A 16,855-nucleotide genomic window follows, 5' to 3' on the forward strand; every position below is an offset into this window, starting at 1 on the left:
TGGTAGCCCCCAAACTACAAATGTCTGCCATCTCTATTCTCTTTTAGACACCTAACCAAGACAGTCCCCTTCTCTTGGATGTTTAATGCTGTCTGAGATTCTTTGACATACAGTTGGCCCTTCTTATACAAAGATATTTTTTATACATGGATTCAAGCATCCACGGTTTGAAAATGTTTTAAAAAAGTATAAATTTCAAATATCAAACCTTGATTTTTCCATTTTTTTATAAGGGACACCATTTTGCTTTGTCGTTATATTTAATGGGACTTGAGCATCCATGGATTTTGTTATCCACGGGGATCTTGGGACCAAACCCCGGCGGATAACAAGGCTCCACTGTATATTGTTCCTTTTCCCCCTTAAAGCTTTGTTGCTTTAAGTATCGTACTGCTTTTTATACTTTTACAGTTTTGATAAATGCTTGTTGTAACCTGTTTTGAACTGCTTGGGGTGAAAGGTAGGAAATAAATCTTATCAATAAATATATATGGCTAGTGTGCTGGGAGAAGCCCACATCCATAAAGCTCATAGTGCTGCCTTGGTCAAGTGAAAGACTCCCTAACTTTCAAACAGGCCTACCTCGCAGGGCTGTTGAGAGCATTACAACAACAGTCTGACATCTGTCCTTAGCATAGGCTTGGCTTAGCTTCATCCCTGCAGATGCTGAGGATCTACTATTATCACCATTAGCTAGGCTGGACAGAGCTGAAGGGAACTGGAGTCCAAGAACATCTGGAAAGCCTCAGGTTCCCTAGAATCATAGAATCATAGAGTTGCAAGAGACCACAAGGGCCATCCAATCCAACCCCCTGCCATGCAGGAACTCTCAGTCAAAGCATCCCTGACAGATGGCCATCCAGCCTCTGTTTAAAGACCTCTAAGGAAGGAGACTCCACTACACTCCGAGGAAGAGTGTTCCTCTGTCGAACAGCCCTTACTGTCAGGACGTTCCTCCTAATGTTGAGGTGGAATCTCTTTTCCTGTAGTTTGCATCCATTGCTCCGGGTCCTAGTCTCTGGAGCAGCAGAAAACAAGCTAGCTCCCTCCTCAATATGACATCCCTTCAAGTATTTAAACAGGTCTATCATATCACCTCTTAACCTTCTCTTCTCCAGACTAGTTCTAGATTACCTCCCCAGAGGAAAAGAAAGGAGCCAATGGATCTAATGAACTAAGGAAAAGGATGCTCCCACCCCATGGCAAAATGCCATGACCTCATTTAAGAAAGATCCTTGTCATACAAATATAATTTGCATGCCAAAACAGCCACACAACACACAGAAGAACTTCTCTTTTTAAAAAGAAAAAAAAAAGGGGGGGGGGGAGTGAACAGATCTTTAGATATCCATGAACCATGAAGGATCAGTGCTTGTCACTGTTGCCAGCTTTGCCAATGGGCAGAACAAGTTTCAAGGGAGCTAGCCAACCTGAACAAGGCAAATCCAAACTCATTTTCTGCAGGCGCAACGAAGCTACCAGGTTGACCGCTGAAGCGGTGGAGCAACCTCATCCTGCTGCAGTTGAGCAAAACATCTCTCAGGCCACGCCAAGGTGGATCCTCCAAAGGGAGGAAAATGCTGTCTAAGCTTCACATTCCAGCCGCCCAAAGAAGCTGCAGGCACAATGCAATCTTCCCCAGATGCCTTCTCTCATCATATCACTTTGGCATTAGACCATGATGAAAGCCTGGTTGCTACAGCACCGCTGCACATATTTTCCTTTTTAAAATCCTGTGTATCCACGATTGCTGGGAGTGGGTTTGTTTTTCAGGCCTTTGTAAAAATGTGCTTGTCAGGAGCATGACTAATGGTTTTTAAAGCAAGATAAGCCACAGGTTGTTATGATAAGAGGGAACACTGCATAAAGGTAGCTCAAGATTCCTCCCCCTTAAAAGAAATACTCTTCTATCATTATTTAGGAGTGAAGTTAAGTGTTAAGATGAGTTAACTATGGTTTCCTGACAATTGTAATTACTAGTTATGCCCCCAAACCATCCCAGATATTATTTTCAGTAAGGGAGGGAGGAACCAATAGCTTTCAGCTATTGTTGGAAGCCTCTTCAGCTCCAGCCAATGGTCCTAGATGATGGGATCTGTAGTCAGATAACATCTTGAAGGCCACAGACTAGAACTCCTGTCTCAAGTTAACTGAACAGAAAACAAAGGCAATCCTAATTTTGCAAGGGACAGCATGGAAATGAGACTGGTTTTTTGCTATTTTCTCTAAGGGTTTAGATTTGTAAGCCGCCTTGAGTCCCTGTACTGGGAGGAAGGCAGGATATAAATAAACATGATGATGATGATGATGATGATGATGATGATGATGATGATGATGATGATGGATGGATGGATGGATGGCAGGGCGGGGGGTGGAGATACATATTTCTGTTGCTCATTCTCATTTCCCAAAGAAAATGAACAGAACCAATACCCCATCACCTTATAGTAACTATTTCTGCAACACAGGCACAGTTCATGAGCTGTAATAATATGTATATGGTTCAATGTATGCCAACTTCAAAACCAAATGCCTAGCATGTGTTACTGGAGTCTACTGCCAATTAAAGGTTAGGCATGCAGAGTGGAAAAAGAGACAGAAATTGATCAGTAGGCAGTTGGATCCTAGGTTGAGCAGGGACAAGATTGATGCTGAGCTCTGATGCGGAAGACCACCAAACTACCCTGAACTCTCCTAATCTCGGGCCTTTTCATGCTATACAGTGACGGCTCTATAATTCCATTTTCACTATTCTAGGTGTATTCTGTGGAATTCTGGTTGCAAGTTGGTGAAGCAACCAACCCGTACTCTGGCTGAGAAGCTGAAATACAGCCTGCCTACACCATACGCAGACTTGCCATCTGTGGACTTGAGCTCACAGGGACGGCAAGCCCCGGCGGACAAAATGGCACGGGCGCTGCAGGTGCACATGTGCTGCCATGCACAGGAGCATGCCGCCATAGAAATCCATAGGGTTTTCACATACGCAGGGGGTCCAAAACGGATGCCCCACATATAGGAAGGGCCCACTGTACCTCTTCCTAAACTGAAAATCCCAAGATTTCATACGATAGAACCATGACCGTTAAAGTGGAATCACAGGGCTATCACTTTGTAATGTAAAAGCAGACCCTGACTGATTTTGGAAGCTAAGCAGGATCCAGCCTGATTAGAACTTGGATGGAAGAATACTAATGAATACTAATTAAATCACAGAGATCTCTAGGGAGATTGGAAAGAATCCTGCCTGAAACCTGGGGGAACTGCTGCCAGTCAGAGTTGACAATACTGGACTAGATGGGACAGGATTCTGACACAGTATATGGCAGCTTAATGCATTCCTAGAAGAGCATAAAAATGTGAGCTGCATCAGACAGGCACTATTTCTCCTACCATGCTGCCGCTGTCAGAGGAGAATCTGTACTTGCTAACCTTCTCTCCTCCATAAAGAAAAGTTGGGGTTGTCGAGAAGATAAAAAGAAAGGCATTGAATGTTTATTCAGAGAAGGATCTGTCAAATGTAAATGCATACTGAAGTTTTGTGGTCTGCTCACCCTCCATTCCTGCTATTTTAGTTTCCAGCTTGCAAACTTTGTTTAGCTCCATCAAGCGCCTTCCTCCCAGATCACCTGGAACAAGGCCCACTCCACTGGCTCATCTAGAAAGACCAGCTAAACTGTTTCCATTCCAACTGGTCACTATAAGAACAGTTGTGCAATGGTAAGAACTGGTGCCCCAGTTTGTTTTGTTCCTCTGCCCTCCTCATTCCCTTTTCTTGACCGTAAGCCCAGAGGCAGGAGCTGTCTTGCTTTTGCTGATCTTGTAAGGCATCCTGGAAGCCTTTCAAGCTGAAGAGTATAAATAAATTAAATAAGCAGTATATTGTAACTTGACCCATCAGTATATACAGCTACTTCCCTTTCAGCTCACTGCAGACATCTGGGAAAGGACACAGTGAGTACATATGGCTCATCAGTGAGAAGAACTAATTAAACTCAATAAAGTTATCAATTAAGTTAGAAATTTTCAAATAAAGAGGGCAATTAATTTTTAATTTTAAAAATTATTTTCTCACTTAATTGATTGACTTCAGTTAGCATTTCAGCAGCAATGTCATTCCTGAATCGAGTTACTAACTTAGCTATAAATTCATTGAATAAGAGCCCATGCCAATGAGCCAAGAAATGTCACACTTCCCAGCTGGCTCTTTACTTAAGGCTAGTTCATTTGGATTTTTGCAACACAACTTGGTGTTTTTTGTTAGCCTCTCAGGGTCGGGGGATCATTATGTTTAGGTCCAGAAAGTCCTACCGAGGCAAACACAAATGCCTGGAAGAATCTTTGCTTATTTTTGTTCATGATTAGACTATGATGAGTTGATGCCAATGCAAAAATGTTTTAAACAATCTAATCGGAAGGACTGCTAGAAAGGAAATGAACTTCTTTGCATCCATTTACCGTATATACTTGACTGTAAGTCGATTTCATGTATAAGTCGAGGGCATGTTTTGGGGCCAAAATTATGGATGTTGCTATGACCCGTGGATAAGTCGAGGGTAAAATTTAGGGGTATATAGCAAAGGATCTAAAGGATGAAGCAAAGTAAAACAATGTCAGAGAACCTGCAAAATTCCAGCAGACATAACTCAATGTGCTTCGTCTTAAGGCTGGGTGGATGAGAGAATACAGAGGGTAAATGCTTCCAGGACAGATTATACTCTTGCTTTTCACCAGGGGATGGTTCCTTCTTTTAAATAAGAGTTAAGATACAGTGCTTACATTGACCCGTGGATAAGTCGACTCACGTTTTTGGGGTCAATTTTTTGACTTAAATTTCTAGACGTATACATGAGTATATCCAGTAGTCTTCCTGTGTCTACATCAGATATCCCACTCCTCATCTGTTCCAGGAAACTAAATTCTGAGGCTCTTTAACCCTGCAATTTTTTTCCTGGAAATCAATAAAAGTAAACAGGGTAAGGAGATAAGCTTAGAAAGGGTGAAGAAAGAGGGTTTCCGATGGTGTGGATGAGAAATGTGATTTTCAGAAATTCATGCAGCTGCTTCTTTTTCTCTGAAGCTCAAGGCAGGGACAAAGTGGGAGGGGAGTAAAAAAAATCACAGATGGCATTTTTCAGCTTCATTCTCTAAAGGTTTTAGCATAGGTTTTTAACATAAACACCAATTTAACACATACTTAATAGTTAATTCCCCCCTTCTAACCTAAATACAATTGAATTAGACTGTCTAGCTTATTAAGGATTAACTTGAGACATTAACCCTTTGTGTTCTAATTTCCCTATCTGTCTTACATTGAGACAGATAACTGATCCATTCAGTCCAGTACTCTCTATACACACTGTGGATCTCTACAAAAAGTATGTAATTAGGTTATTTTAGACTCTGGACTTTATTGTCCTGAATGCATCCTTCTCTTTACAGAGATATTAGATGTTTTGTATGGAGTAGTTCTCAAAATGGGGAGCATAGGAAATGCTAGTGCCTTACGGAACTTCTATTTGGTAAAAAAAATTGACACTGGTTGACATTCTGTTAGTGACATATGCATAACTTGCACAATGCATACATGGTGAATTATTTACCACAGTGCAACAGACGTATTCTCCTGAGAGTGGCAGAAACAAAGTTGCAAAGACAGCACCACTGTACATGTTGCATTTATAAACTGCACACTGTGCACTTCGCAGTGGCACCAAGTCATTTATATGCGTCACACAATACCTCTTATCTCTGCATATGGATAATTATACTAAAGTGAGGAGATGTCGGATTGCAACCACTGTGTTTTGCCATTAAAATTCCAAGGCAAAATGCTAAACGCACTACAGTATGTTAACACAATTGTTAACACAACTGCCCATAGCCCAGTCAATTTATTTCCTGATTGTTGAATAGCAATAGCAATAGCACCTTCATAGTCAATATCATAGTCAATTTCATAATAATGTCATTCTAGGTACAGTTAAGTTTCACTGACATATAAAAATAAATGTAATGATAATGAAGGATGGCTGGTGAGATTTACTTTGATAATTATGAAGGTAATTTTAATGAATTCAACTACATTTATTAATTTTAGCTAATCTTTAATTTATTTTACTTGCTGTGTGCTGTCAACTTGTTTCCCTCAGGCAAACCTATCATGGGGTTTTCTGGAGCTGAGAGTCTGTGACGCACCCAAAGTCACCCAGCAGGTTTCCATTAATGTTGAGAGCTGCCTGCCTTATCAAGTTATCTATGAGACTTAAGTTATACTACAACAATAACATGCTATTTGTGCATATTTACTGAATGTAAGCAAAATTGTTGTTGTGTGCCTTCAAGTCATTTCCAGCTCATGACAACCCTAAGGCCCTTGTCATTCTGTTGGAAGAGTTCTTGAACTTCTGCCCCAAAGTCCTGCCCTCAAGGTACCAACACTCTGCCACCTCAGTCCAGTGCCCTTTTCAGCCTGACTACCCAAGATGCCTTTTCAGCTGGCCATGCCACATGTAAAGCAGGTACATTGCCAATGAGCTATGCGATATGCAGTATAATAAGGTGACACCTGTGGGAAGCCGGTATCATTAGCAGAGCATTGTATTCAAATTTACAATATTCCAGGACACAGCCCTGATCGCGCAGCAGCAGCAAAGGTTAAAAAAATGAGCTAAGGTGAGGTATGCATTGTGCCAATTCATGCATAAAGTGAAATAACACTGACCATCTTCCTGCTGCATACCTAACATGGCTACTGATGGGGAAATAGTTTCATGCAGCATTGTTGTTGTGTGCCTGCAAGTTGTTTCCGACTTATGGTTTCCCTAAGGCAAACCTATCACGGGGTTTTCTTGAGAAGATCTGTACAGAGGAGGTTTGCCTTTGCTTTCCTCTGAGTTGCCCAAGGTCACCCAATGGGATTCCACGGCCAAGCAGGGATTTGAACCCTGGTCTCCAGAGTCCTAGTCCAACACTCAAACCACTACACCATGCTGTCCCCTCATGTATCATAAGGATGCCTCAGTATCCTAAAGGCACCAGATCCAGACTGATCTCAGAATCTAAACAGGGTCACTTCTGGTTAATGCTTGGATGGGAGACCTCCAACGAATACCAGGTGTTGTAGACTCTCTTTTAGAGGCAGGAACTGGCAAAACCACCTCTTGAGTATTTCTTCCCTAAGAAAACCCTATGAAAATTTCATGGGCTCACCAAAGGTTGACAGGAGACATGAAGACACAGACACACGCACATCATAAGGTTACTCCCAGTCAACAAGAGAAAGGTGTGCTCTCAACATGTAAAGAGTGTTGAGAGCGAGGCAATCCTTAGGTAGTTTTGTTTCTGGAGCATGCAACAATACACATTAACACACATACACTTTCAGCAATAACCAGACATTCTTCGTTCCACCTGTCTAATCATTGAATATTTTTTTTGCATATTTGAACACTGCTGCCATTCAACCCCTGTCCCATCAAGGTTTTTTTTGATGTTTTACCAAGGGAAATATTCAGAGCAGGTGCCTCTTTGCAACATTTATCAGACTACATCTTGCCTCTTGAGTGCGTGCAATTATGAAATGTATATTAAAACACTTTTAACAATGCAGGAATACTCAATTAAGTTTTCTCCCCCCAGTATGCCAATTTTATTTTTTTATAAATTTTGGATAATCAATTATTTGTGGTGATAGTTCTAAATAAGGGGTAACAGCAGCACAAAGAGAGAAAACCTCTACATCATTACACAAGGTATTACAGTCGGCGCTTCTTATACACGGATTTTTTATACACGGATTCAAGCATCCACGGTTTGAAAATGTTCAAAAAAGTATAAAATCCTGATTTTCCATTTTTTATAAGGAACACCATTTTGCTATGTCGTTATATTTAATGGGACTTGAGCATACACGGATTTTGTTATCCACGGAAGGTCTTGGAACCAAACCTCAGCATATAACAAGGGTCCACTGTATTATGATTATCTGTCATAACAAGGACCCAAAAAACGTAACTCGGAAACAGATTGGCAGACAGTGTGTTAGTAAATTCCTCCTTACAACAAGGTAGGGTTCCAACATGCATAAAGGAGGCAGTTGTGAGGCCTTTGTTGAAAAAGCCATCCCTGAATCTCTCTATATGGATAACTTTCAGCCTGTGTCCAATATTCCATTTTTGGGCAAGGTAACAGAACATATGGTTGCCTCCCAGCTACAGATATTTGTAAGTGAAACAGACTATACTGATCCATATCAATCTGGTTTCAGGCCATTTTGGACATCTTGATGGACAACTTCGTCAGAGAACAAGATGGGGGGAGTGTGTCCAGTTGGTTCTGCTGGACTTCTCAGTGGATTTTGATACTATCAACCATGGTATCCTCTTTAAAGAGCCACAAAACTTTTCAAGTCTGTTCAGCTGTTTTCAGTCCCTAACATGGGAAATCTCTGGCTCTTCCAAAGGTCACAGTGTGCAACCATCAGTTTGAGCCACCAGTTGAACTCTAGGGATTAATCTGGGGATAATAATAAAGGTGATCCCCACCCCAACACAAGGGGGGAGACAAGGGATGAAATCTTTCTTCCAGAATAAACTTCTAATAAGAAGTTCTAAATAGCTTTTGATTTCAAGGAAAGGGTTTTTCAGATCCTTATTCAGAGATTAGAAGAACTCTACAATTCCAAAACTTTGGAAAATATATGTTTACTTTTAAACTTTCTGTTGCGAGACTGTGGTAGTCAAAGAGACAAAACAACTTTGAGAAGAGGATTCTTTATGCTGGAAAATAGGCCACCTAAGGAGGTTAACAAGGCCTGTGTTGATTCCTTTCAAGTCTTTTTCCGAATGCGGACTGCTATACTATTTAGACCTATGATGCCATCAAAGATGTCTTAAACAGAGTTTCAGCTGAGCCTTAGCTAGTTCCTGGCTACAGTTCTAAGGGGATGAGTGTCATTTTCCATGACAGAAAATGCCTAAAAATCAACTTTAAAAAATTATGTACCAATCTATTTGCTTTTTTAAAAAATCAAGTTTCTGTTCCTCATCATATAGTAAAAGTCAAAGTAAAAGCAAGGGCAGAGCCTTGACAAAGCACTTTGAAATGAGACATGTTTGTGATGGTCTAGCAGAGACCATGGTTACAGATGTTTTTGGTTCTACCACTGGAGAAGGTAAAGAGATCAACTCAAGCAGAAGATTTTGGGTGTCATGAAAGAGGAGCTTTGTTTTGTTTGTTTTCACTGCCAAAGACTGAAGAAGTACTGGTAGGATTTTTCTGCCACATTTACCAAAACAAGCTTTGGTACTGGGGAGGCATTTGCTGCTGCTCTTTAAACAAGATATCTTGAGGTGGCTGCACATTCATAGATCACATCAACTATTTTGCTCAGGATAAATGTGCAAAATTTGGTTCTCTTAAAGGTAGAAAGCAATCTGTTAAAAATTAAGGTCTTTGCAAGAATGTAAAAGGGTCATATTTATGTTTAATACCAACACAGCAAGTAAATGTTCAAACAGAGGTAACAAAACTGCCTGCTTAGGGCTGGAATGTTGCTAATGCATACTTGGTCCACAGGTCCAAAGTACACCGAATAAAAGGATGCTGCCTTATACCAAGGCAAAAAAACTCTGGATTACAGAGGCAGGATTTCTTCCTACCTCAAGATCTCTGGTATTATTGTTTGGTGATCTCCTCTCCAAGTGCTAACCAAGTCTGACCTTGCTTAGCTTCTGAAACAGGCCCATGGTGTAAGCCAAACAAAAGTCATTTTACTCAGACTATACATTCCAGCAGACAAGCAAACCAAAGGTAGTGTCTTAAAATCTAAGTACTCAGCAGGAACAAATGTCATACAGTCCTTTTTTTCCCGACAGTTGAGGGAAAGCATGAGAAGTGTACCTTTCTGAAACCAGAACAGGCCTTCAGGCACAATTCATTTTGCAAGCTGCAGATGTAGCACTATGCTCCCAAGGACCACAGGCATTCTGTACAGGCATAGTCAGACACGCATCCTAGACTTTAGGAGAGCGGATTTCAGTAAACTTAGAGAAGTATTGAGAGCGATTCCATGGTCAGAAATACTAAAAAATAAAGGAGTTCAGGACGGATGGGAGTTTCTCAAAAGAGAGATACTGAAGGCACAATTTCAAACAGTTCCAGTGAGAAAGAAAAACGGGAGGTGTCTCAAGAAACCAGGATGGATGACTAAGGAACTTTCAACCGAGCTAAGTTTGAAACGGAACATGTATAAGAAATGGAAAAAGGGGGAAATCACAAAAAAGGAATTCAAAGAAATAGCAGGCATGTGTAGGGGTAAAGTCAGAAAAGCTAAAGCGCAGAACGAACTCAGGCTTGCTAGAGAGGTTAAGAACAATAAAAAGGGCTTTTTTGGATATGTCCGCAGTAAGAGGAAGAAGAAGGAAACAGTAGGGCCACTTCGTGGAGAAGATGGCAAAATCCTAACAGAAGACAGAGAAAAGGCAGAATTACTCAACACCTTCTTTGCCTCAGTCTTCTCAGAAAAGGCAAAGGGAGCTCAACCTGAGGATAATGGAGCAGAGGACAGAATAGGGGAATTTCAGCACAGAATAAGTTAAGAGATAGTAGAGGAACACCTTATTAATCTAAATGAATTTAAGTCTCCGGGACCAGATGAACTCCATCCAAGGGTATTAAAAGAACTGGCAAATGTAATATCGGAGCCATTGGCAATAATCTTTGAAAACTCCTGGAAAACAGGAGAGATCCCAGCAGACTGGCGGAGGGCAAACGTTGTCCTCATCTTCAAAAAGGGGAAAAAAGAGGATCCCAACAATTATCGTCCAGTTAGTCTGACATCAGTACTAGGAAAGATTCTGGAGCAGATCATTAAACAGAGAGTCTGTGAACATCTAGAAGGCAATGCCATAATCACAAAAAGTCAACATGGGTTTCAGAGAAACAAGTCATGCCAGACAAACCTAGTCTCTTTCTTTGATAAAATTACCAGCTTGGTAGATGAAGGGAATGCTGTGGATGTAGTATATCTTGATTTCAGTAAGGCCTTTGACAAGGTTTCCCATGACATTCTTGCAAACAAGCTGGTAAAATGTGGGCTAGACAAAGGAACTGTTACATGGATCTGTAATTGGTTGACCGGTCGAACCCAAAGAGTGCTCAACAATGGCTCCTTTTCATCCTGGAGAGAAGTGACCAGTGGGGTCCCACAGGGCTCTGTCCTGGGCCCAGTGCTATTCAACATCTTTATCAATGACCTGGATGACAGAATTGGGAGCATACTTATCAAATTTGCAGATGACACCAAGTTAGGGGGAATAGCTAATACCCCAGAGGACAGGATCAAGATTCAAAATGACCTGAATAGATTAGAAAGCTGGGCCAAAGCTAACAAAATGAAATTCAACACAGAGAAATGTAAGGTATTGCACTTAGGGCGGAAAAATAAAATGCACAGATATAGGATGAGTGACACCTGGCTGAAGGAAACTACGTGTGAAAGGGATCTAGGAGTCCAAGTAGACCACAAGTTGAACATGAGTGAACAGTGTGATGCGGCAGCTAAAAAGGCCAATGCTATATTAGGCTGCATCAATAGAAGTATAGTGTCTAGATCAAGAGAAGTAATAGTGCCACTGTATTCTGCTCTGGTCAGGCCCCACCTAGAATATTGTGTCCAGTTCTGGGCACCACAATTCAAAAAGGACATTGAGAAACTGGAGCGTGTCCAAAGGAGGGCGACAAAAATGGTGAAGGGTCTGGAAACCATGCCCTATGAGGAACGACTTAGGGAGCTGGGGATGTTTAGCCTGGAGAAAAGAAGGTTAAGAGGTGATATGATAGCCCTGTTTAAATATTTGAAAGGATGTCATATTGAGGAGGGAGCAAGCTTGTTTTCTGCTGCTCCAGAGAACAGGACCCGGAACAATGGATGCAAGCTACAGGAAAAGAGATTCCACCTCAACTTTAGGAGGAACTTCCTGACAGTAAGGGCTGTTCGACAGTGGAATGCACTCCCTCGGAGGGTGATAGAGTCTCCTTCCTTGGAGGTCTTTAAACAGAGGCTGGATGGCCATCTGTCAGGGATGCTTTGATTTGGATTTCCTGCATGGCAGGGGGTTGGACTGGATGGCCCTAGTGGTCTCTTCCAACTCTATGATTCTATGATTCTATGATTCTATGATTCTAAGTGCACTTATTACAGAAAACTGGAATCCAAATCTGATTTTACTGTTTTGTTTTTCTCACAGACACCAAACAGCCAGCGTAGTCATTCTTCTGCTCGCCCAGTGCTGTTGCTCTTGATTTCTTGAGGAACGGCAGCCTGTTTCCTTTAGTTTTTTAAAATATTTTTTCTGGAAGTACAGAACACCAAACCCTTCCTAAGCTCAAACCTCCAAAACATGAAGTCAGACCTACCGTCAACAACCTGGTTAACTTCTCATTCGTCGCTGGGCTTCATCCTCATCTGGGCTTGCATCTGCGCAATCATCTCCTGCATGCGACGTAACTGTACCAAAAAATAATAATAATCACGAATGTTAAAATTACATTTAAATGCCTAGAGTAATTTAAAAAACAAACAAACCCAAACTGCATAGGTTACATGTGTCTTCCCAGTGGGGAGGAAGACAGAAAGGGATCATTTTCCCACCACTATCATTTCTTGCATTTTACTATAATTTTTATTAATCTATTTTTAGATGTCCTGTCATTTGCTATTGTGAGCCACTTTAGTTGCAATCTACAGTGCATGAAAATATAAATCCAGTAAATAAATAAATATTCAGTCAAACGGTGGTCTGTGGATGGGAAAAGAAAAGAATTCCAGTCCCTTCTCCAGCCACAATTCCCAGGCCATTATAGAAACAGGATATGGAGAAAGTAACTGACACAAACCAACAATTTCATTTCAGAAAACCAAAATCCAAATTGTCCCAGGCAGCTGTCACTGTGCATCTCCCGAGTCAGAGCCCAAGCCCTTACCCTGGACTCCTCCAACGCAGCTCACTTCAGATGTCTTGGACCACAGTCCCCATCAGCCCCAGACATGTAGACTGAGGTGATGAATGTTGCTGTCCAATACATCTGGAAACCAACATAGTTACAGGTGGCTGTTCTAGTCACTACACCATTCTGTTTCTTGAATTATCCATGCACTCATTTCAGCTCCAACAAACAAGGTTAAATTAACACAACCCCTTGGAAAGGTTCCCCTTCAGCTGGAAGGCTTGCGGATGAGCATTTTGTCTTCAGTGCTGCCTCAAACTTACAAGATCACTTAAACCCATTAGCTTGGCGGCAGCAACCCAAGTGTTCCAGGGTGGTGGCTTGCCCTACATTCCATGGGCATAAGTGAAACGTTCCTGCCTTGTGCCATATACTTCAGCCAGGAGGAAAGGAAGGGCCTCTCTTAAATCTTTGCAACAGAATGTGAATTTCTTCTCCCTTCCCCCACTTCACCTCAAGTCAAGGAGCAACTGGCCAAAGGAGGATTAAACCATGCAGCCTGGTTTAAAACCTGACACATCCAGGAGGATGGACAACGGCTTGGTTTCTGAGGCCATGGGGTGGCACAGAGCTCATGACCCCCAAATCTCTATTGAAAGAGTGGAGAACTTCAGGGCCTGAGACCAAATCTGGCCCTCCTGGGCTTTCCCAGATGGGGTTCCCCAGTCATGTCACCTTCCAGGACATAACTGTTTGGTGGTTTCCCAGCTTTTGTACTCACCACCTTTCTAGTTCTAAAAGGTAGGAATGACTCTCCTAAGGCTTAGGCTAGAATATGCAGGCTTCCTGACCCAACCTTTCTCATAGAATCCTAGAGTTCGATGAGACCTCAAGGTCCAACTCTATTCTGCCATGCAGGAATACACAATTAACGCTCTCCTGAAAGATGGCCATCCAGCCTCTGTTGAAAAACCTCCAAAGAAGGAGACTCCACCACTCTCCATGGCAAAATATTCCACTGTTGAACAGCTCATATTATTAGGAAGTTCTTCCTAATTTTAGATGGAATCTCTTTTCCTGTAGTTTAAATCCATTGCTCCATGTCCTATTCTCTGAATCAGCAGAAAACAAGCTTGCTCCATCCTCAATATGACATCCCTTCAAATATTTAAACATGGCTATCATGTCACCTCTTAACCGTCTCTTCTCCAGACTAGACATACCCAACTCCCTAAACTGCTCCACATAGGGTTTGGTGGCTTCCAGACCTTTTCACCATTTTGGTCACCCTCTTCTGGACACACTCCAGCTTCTCCACATCCTTCTTGAACTGTGGTGCCCAGAAATGGACACAATATTCCAGGTCTGCATTTAGCGCCACTCTCCACTAGAATGTAGCCCCCAAGATTTTTTCTGAATTTCAGTTTGGCCCTTGGGTTGGAAAAAATTTCCCATCCTTGCTCCACTTCTTGCCAATCCTCCCTTTTTTCAGTGGATCTGTTATCCTTGTCACTCCAATCTTCAATCTCGAGTGAAACTGCATGCTCTTCCAAGGCATGAGCTGTGTCTTTTGCTTATAAAGAAAATCCCAGAACTATATGAATCATGGCTGGTTCAAGACATCTGGCTGCCTGAGGCAAAAAAAAAAAAAAAAAGGTGCTCTGTCCTCTACACAGAGAAGGCAACAAGTCTAGCAGGCTAGTTTATGGGATGCAGGCTAGACAACACAACACATACAACTTTGGCACCAGTTTACTACCTGGTGAGTGTATCTTCTGCCTCATTTTGGTCCCACCCTTGCTAGGATTATTTCTGACAGGGATACATATTCAGACTCTTGAACAAACTGCACCCATTGTCCAATCTTGCACAGCCCATCCTTCGCAATATGCACAGAAGTGCCAAGCAGCTATTTTTATGATTGGGGGGTATGCTTTGACTGAGCATCTTGTGTGACAACAAAATCTCCTCCAGCAGATGAATCTGAGGTCCACAAAGGAAAAAGGAAAAGCCAGCCGGCCATTTAGCCAACTAAAACGAAGCAAAACAGAAATAGCTGCCTCTTGGCTCATCAAATCCAGGGGGCTGCAGGGTGAAGGACCAAGAGAATTTCAGGCTGTTTGAGCAATGAGAAGACGTTCCCACGATGCTAAATGCGCTCTTTGGTATTCAAGGTATTTTTAACTAGCCACTAATCTTGAGGCATATAGGACAGAAATCCCACATGCACTATCACAAACCAACTGCAATGATTATTTTGTTCAAGTCTCCCGCGGGAAACTCTTTTCTGTTTCATGGGACTTCTCTGGGCATCATAACAGCCACATTCCTCAAGCATGACAAGCTCCTAGCTCTGTGCTATTTATGAACAGTCGTTTTTATTTGATTGCACTTCATTTTGACTCTGCTGAATATAAAAGGAGGATGGTGTTTAGTTGTTGTTGTTTATCCAGAAAATAACAATATGGGAAGGGGACACTCTGCTTGAAAAATCCCTACATGACATGTCAGACATGTCCATTGCTATACAAACACCCTAGCACAACCTGGTATCATTCAAAAGTGTTCAGCAATGAGCCTAAGCATGGTACTTGTCCTGCTAGTAGTGAATGATGGAAATTGTAGTCCAACACAGTTGAAAGACACAAGGTTGGGGCAGGAATACACCAGGTATGGGAATTACTTTGGAAATTAAAAATTCCTGCCCTGGCCCCAAGCTGAGGTGTGGCACAAACATGAAAATGTGCAGCTGCCTTACCGCATCAAACATTTGGTCCATCTTGGCCAGAAGTGACTCCCTCTGAATGGCACCAAACTTCTGCAGCCTTGCCTTTCCCAACCTAGCTGTCTAAGATCCCTTTTCATTGTAGCTGTTAACAACTGAACTTGGAGCCGTCTTCACATAAAGAATAGGCTCTACAACTGCTATGTTTTGTTCAGCTAACCTCCAGCCACTAGAACACCGACAAACAGAGAACAGATTACAGGTGGACAGTGAGTATCTATGAGCCTGCCGTGGTCCGTTTTTCCTGAAAGCACAGTCAGTTTTTCCCCGCTCTCTAGCAACTGGGACTGAAGTATTATTCATTATCATCTGCAGGTTTGAGGACTTACTTTGCTTTGGATCCCTAACTATTTATTTGCATGCACGCCTCACAAATGAATCCAGTGCTTTCTTGCTCCTGCCTTTCAAGGCAATACTGTAGAACTAAACAAACATGCCTTATTAGTGCAAATACCACAATATGAGTTGTTGCACATTCAGGACTGAACAGATTGCCTGGGATGTGCATGCTTTGTTTTACTGTGAGAAAAATGGAGGAAAAGATCAATATTAAAACAACAATAACAATTAACTTAGTAAAACCAATATAATATTAAACAAAACATGCTAGTTTCTTATAGCAAACCCTGATCCCCACCAGTCAGGGTCTGCGATAACAAGTTAGCATGTACGCTGCTCTGAAATGTCGCTTATCAGTACTGATTTTTCCATGGTGGAATAATAATTTCACCCCATACTGAATTTTTATATTCGTCGCCCTGCACTGTGAACTGCTGCATGTTAAATATTACCCACTGCCTTTCTCAAATTCCTACATTATCTACATATTTATCAGCCCTTAGGGAATTAGGCAATGAGCAAGTCTGGGCCACACAATGCCCCCTTGTGGTTCACTAATCACAGTATAGCCTTGTGTTTTGCTTATAAATCCGTAGCATCAAAAATAAAAGTGCAAAACGTAAGATTTCGAGACCAAACAGGAAAAACAAAAATCATTACGACCACAATCCAGTCCTGCTCATTACATTACAGACCATATTTATTAACAACAACTCTTCCTTTAAGAGATGCCTCATGCTGCTCCAGAAAGAGTCCCTGTACTGGGAGGAAGGTGGGATG

The 16,855-nt window shown here is 41.8% G+C and overlaps 1 protein-coding gene across 5 annotated transcripts in view; it reads right to left on the reverse strand.

The window, feature by feature from the left end:
- Window positions 1-16,855, reverse strand: part of LOC121916417 (septin-2) — an 88,408-nt gene that overhangs the window by 21,498 nt on the left and 50,055 nt on the right. For 4 of the 5 annotated variants that reach the window (XR_006100872.1, XM_042441443.1, XM_042441442.1 and 1 more), the window contains exon 12: window positions 12,421-12,511. Coding sequence is in view for 3 of the 5 variants with exons in the window: in XM_042441443.1 (XP_042297377.1) it covers window positions 12,443-12,511 (69 nt within the window). In the remaining 2 variants the exon portion in view is untranslated. Of the gene's footprint in view, window positions 1-12,419; window positions 12,512-16,855 lie in introns of those variants that run through there. The other variant, XM_042441446.1, reaches the window with a different exon arrangement.

Source organism: Sceloporus undulatus, chromosome 10 (genome assembly GCF_019175285.1).
Source record: "Sceloporus undulatus isolate JIND9_A2432 ecotype Alabama chromosome 10, SceUnd_v1.1, whole genome shotgun sequence".
Taxonomy (NCBI): domain Eukaryota; kingdom Metazoa; phylum Chordata; class Lepidosauria; order Squamata; family Phrynosomatidae; genus Sceloporus; species Sceloporus undulatus.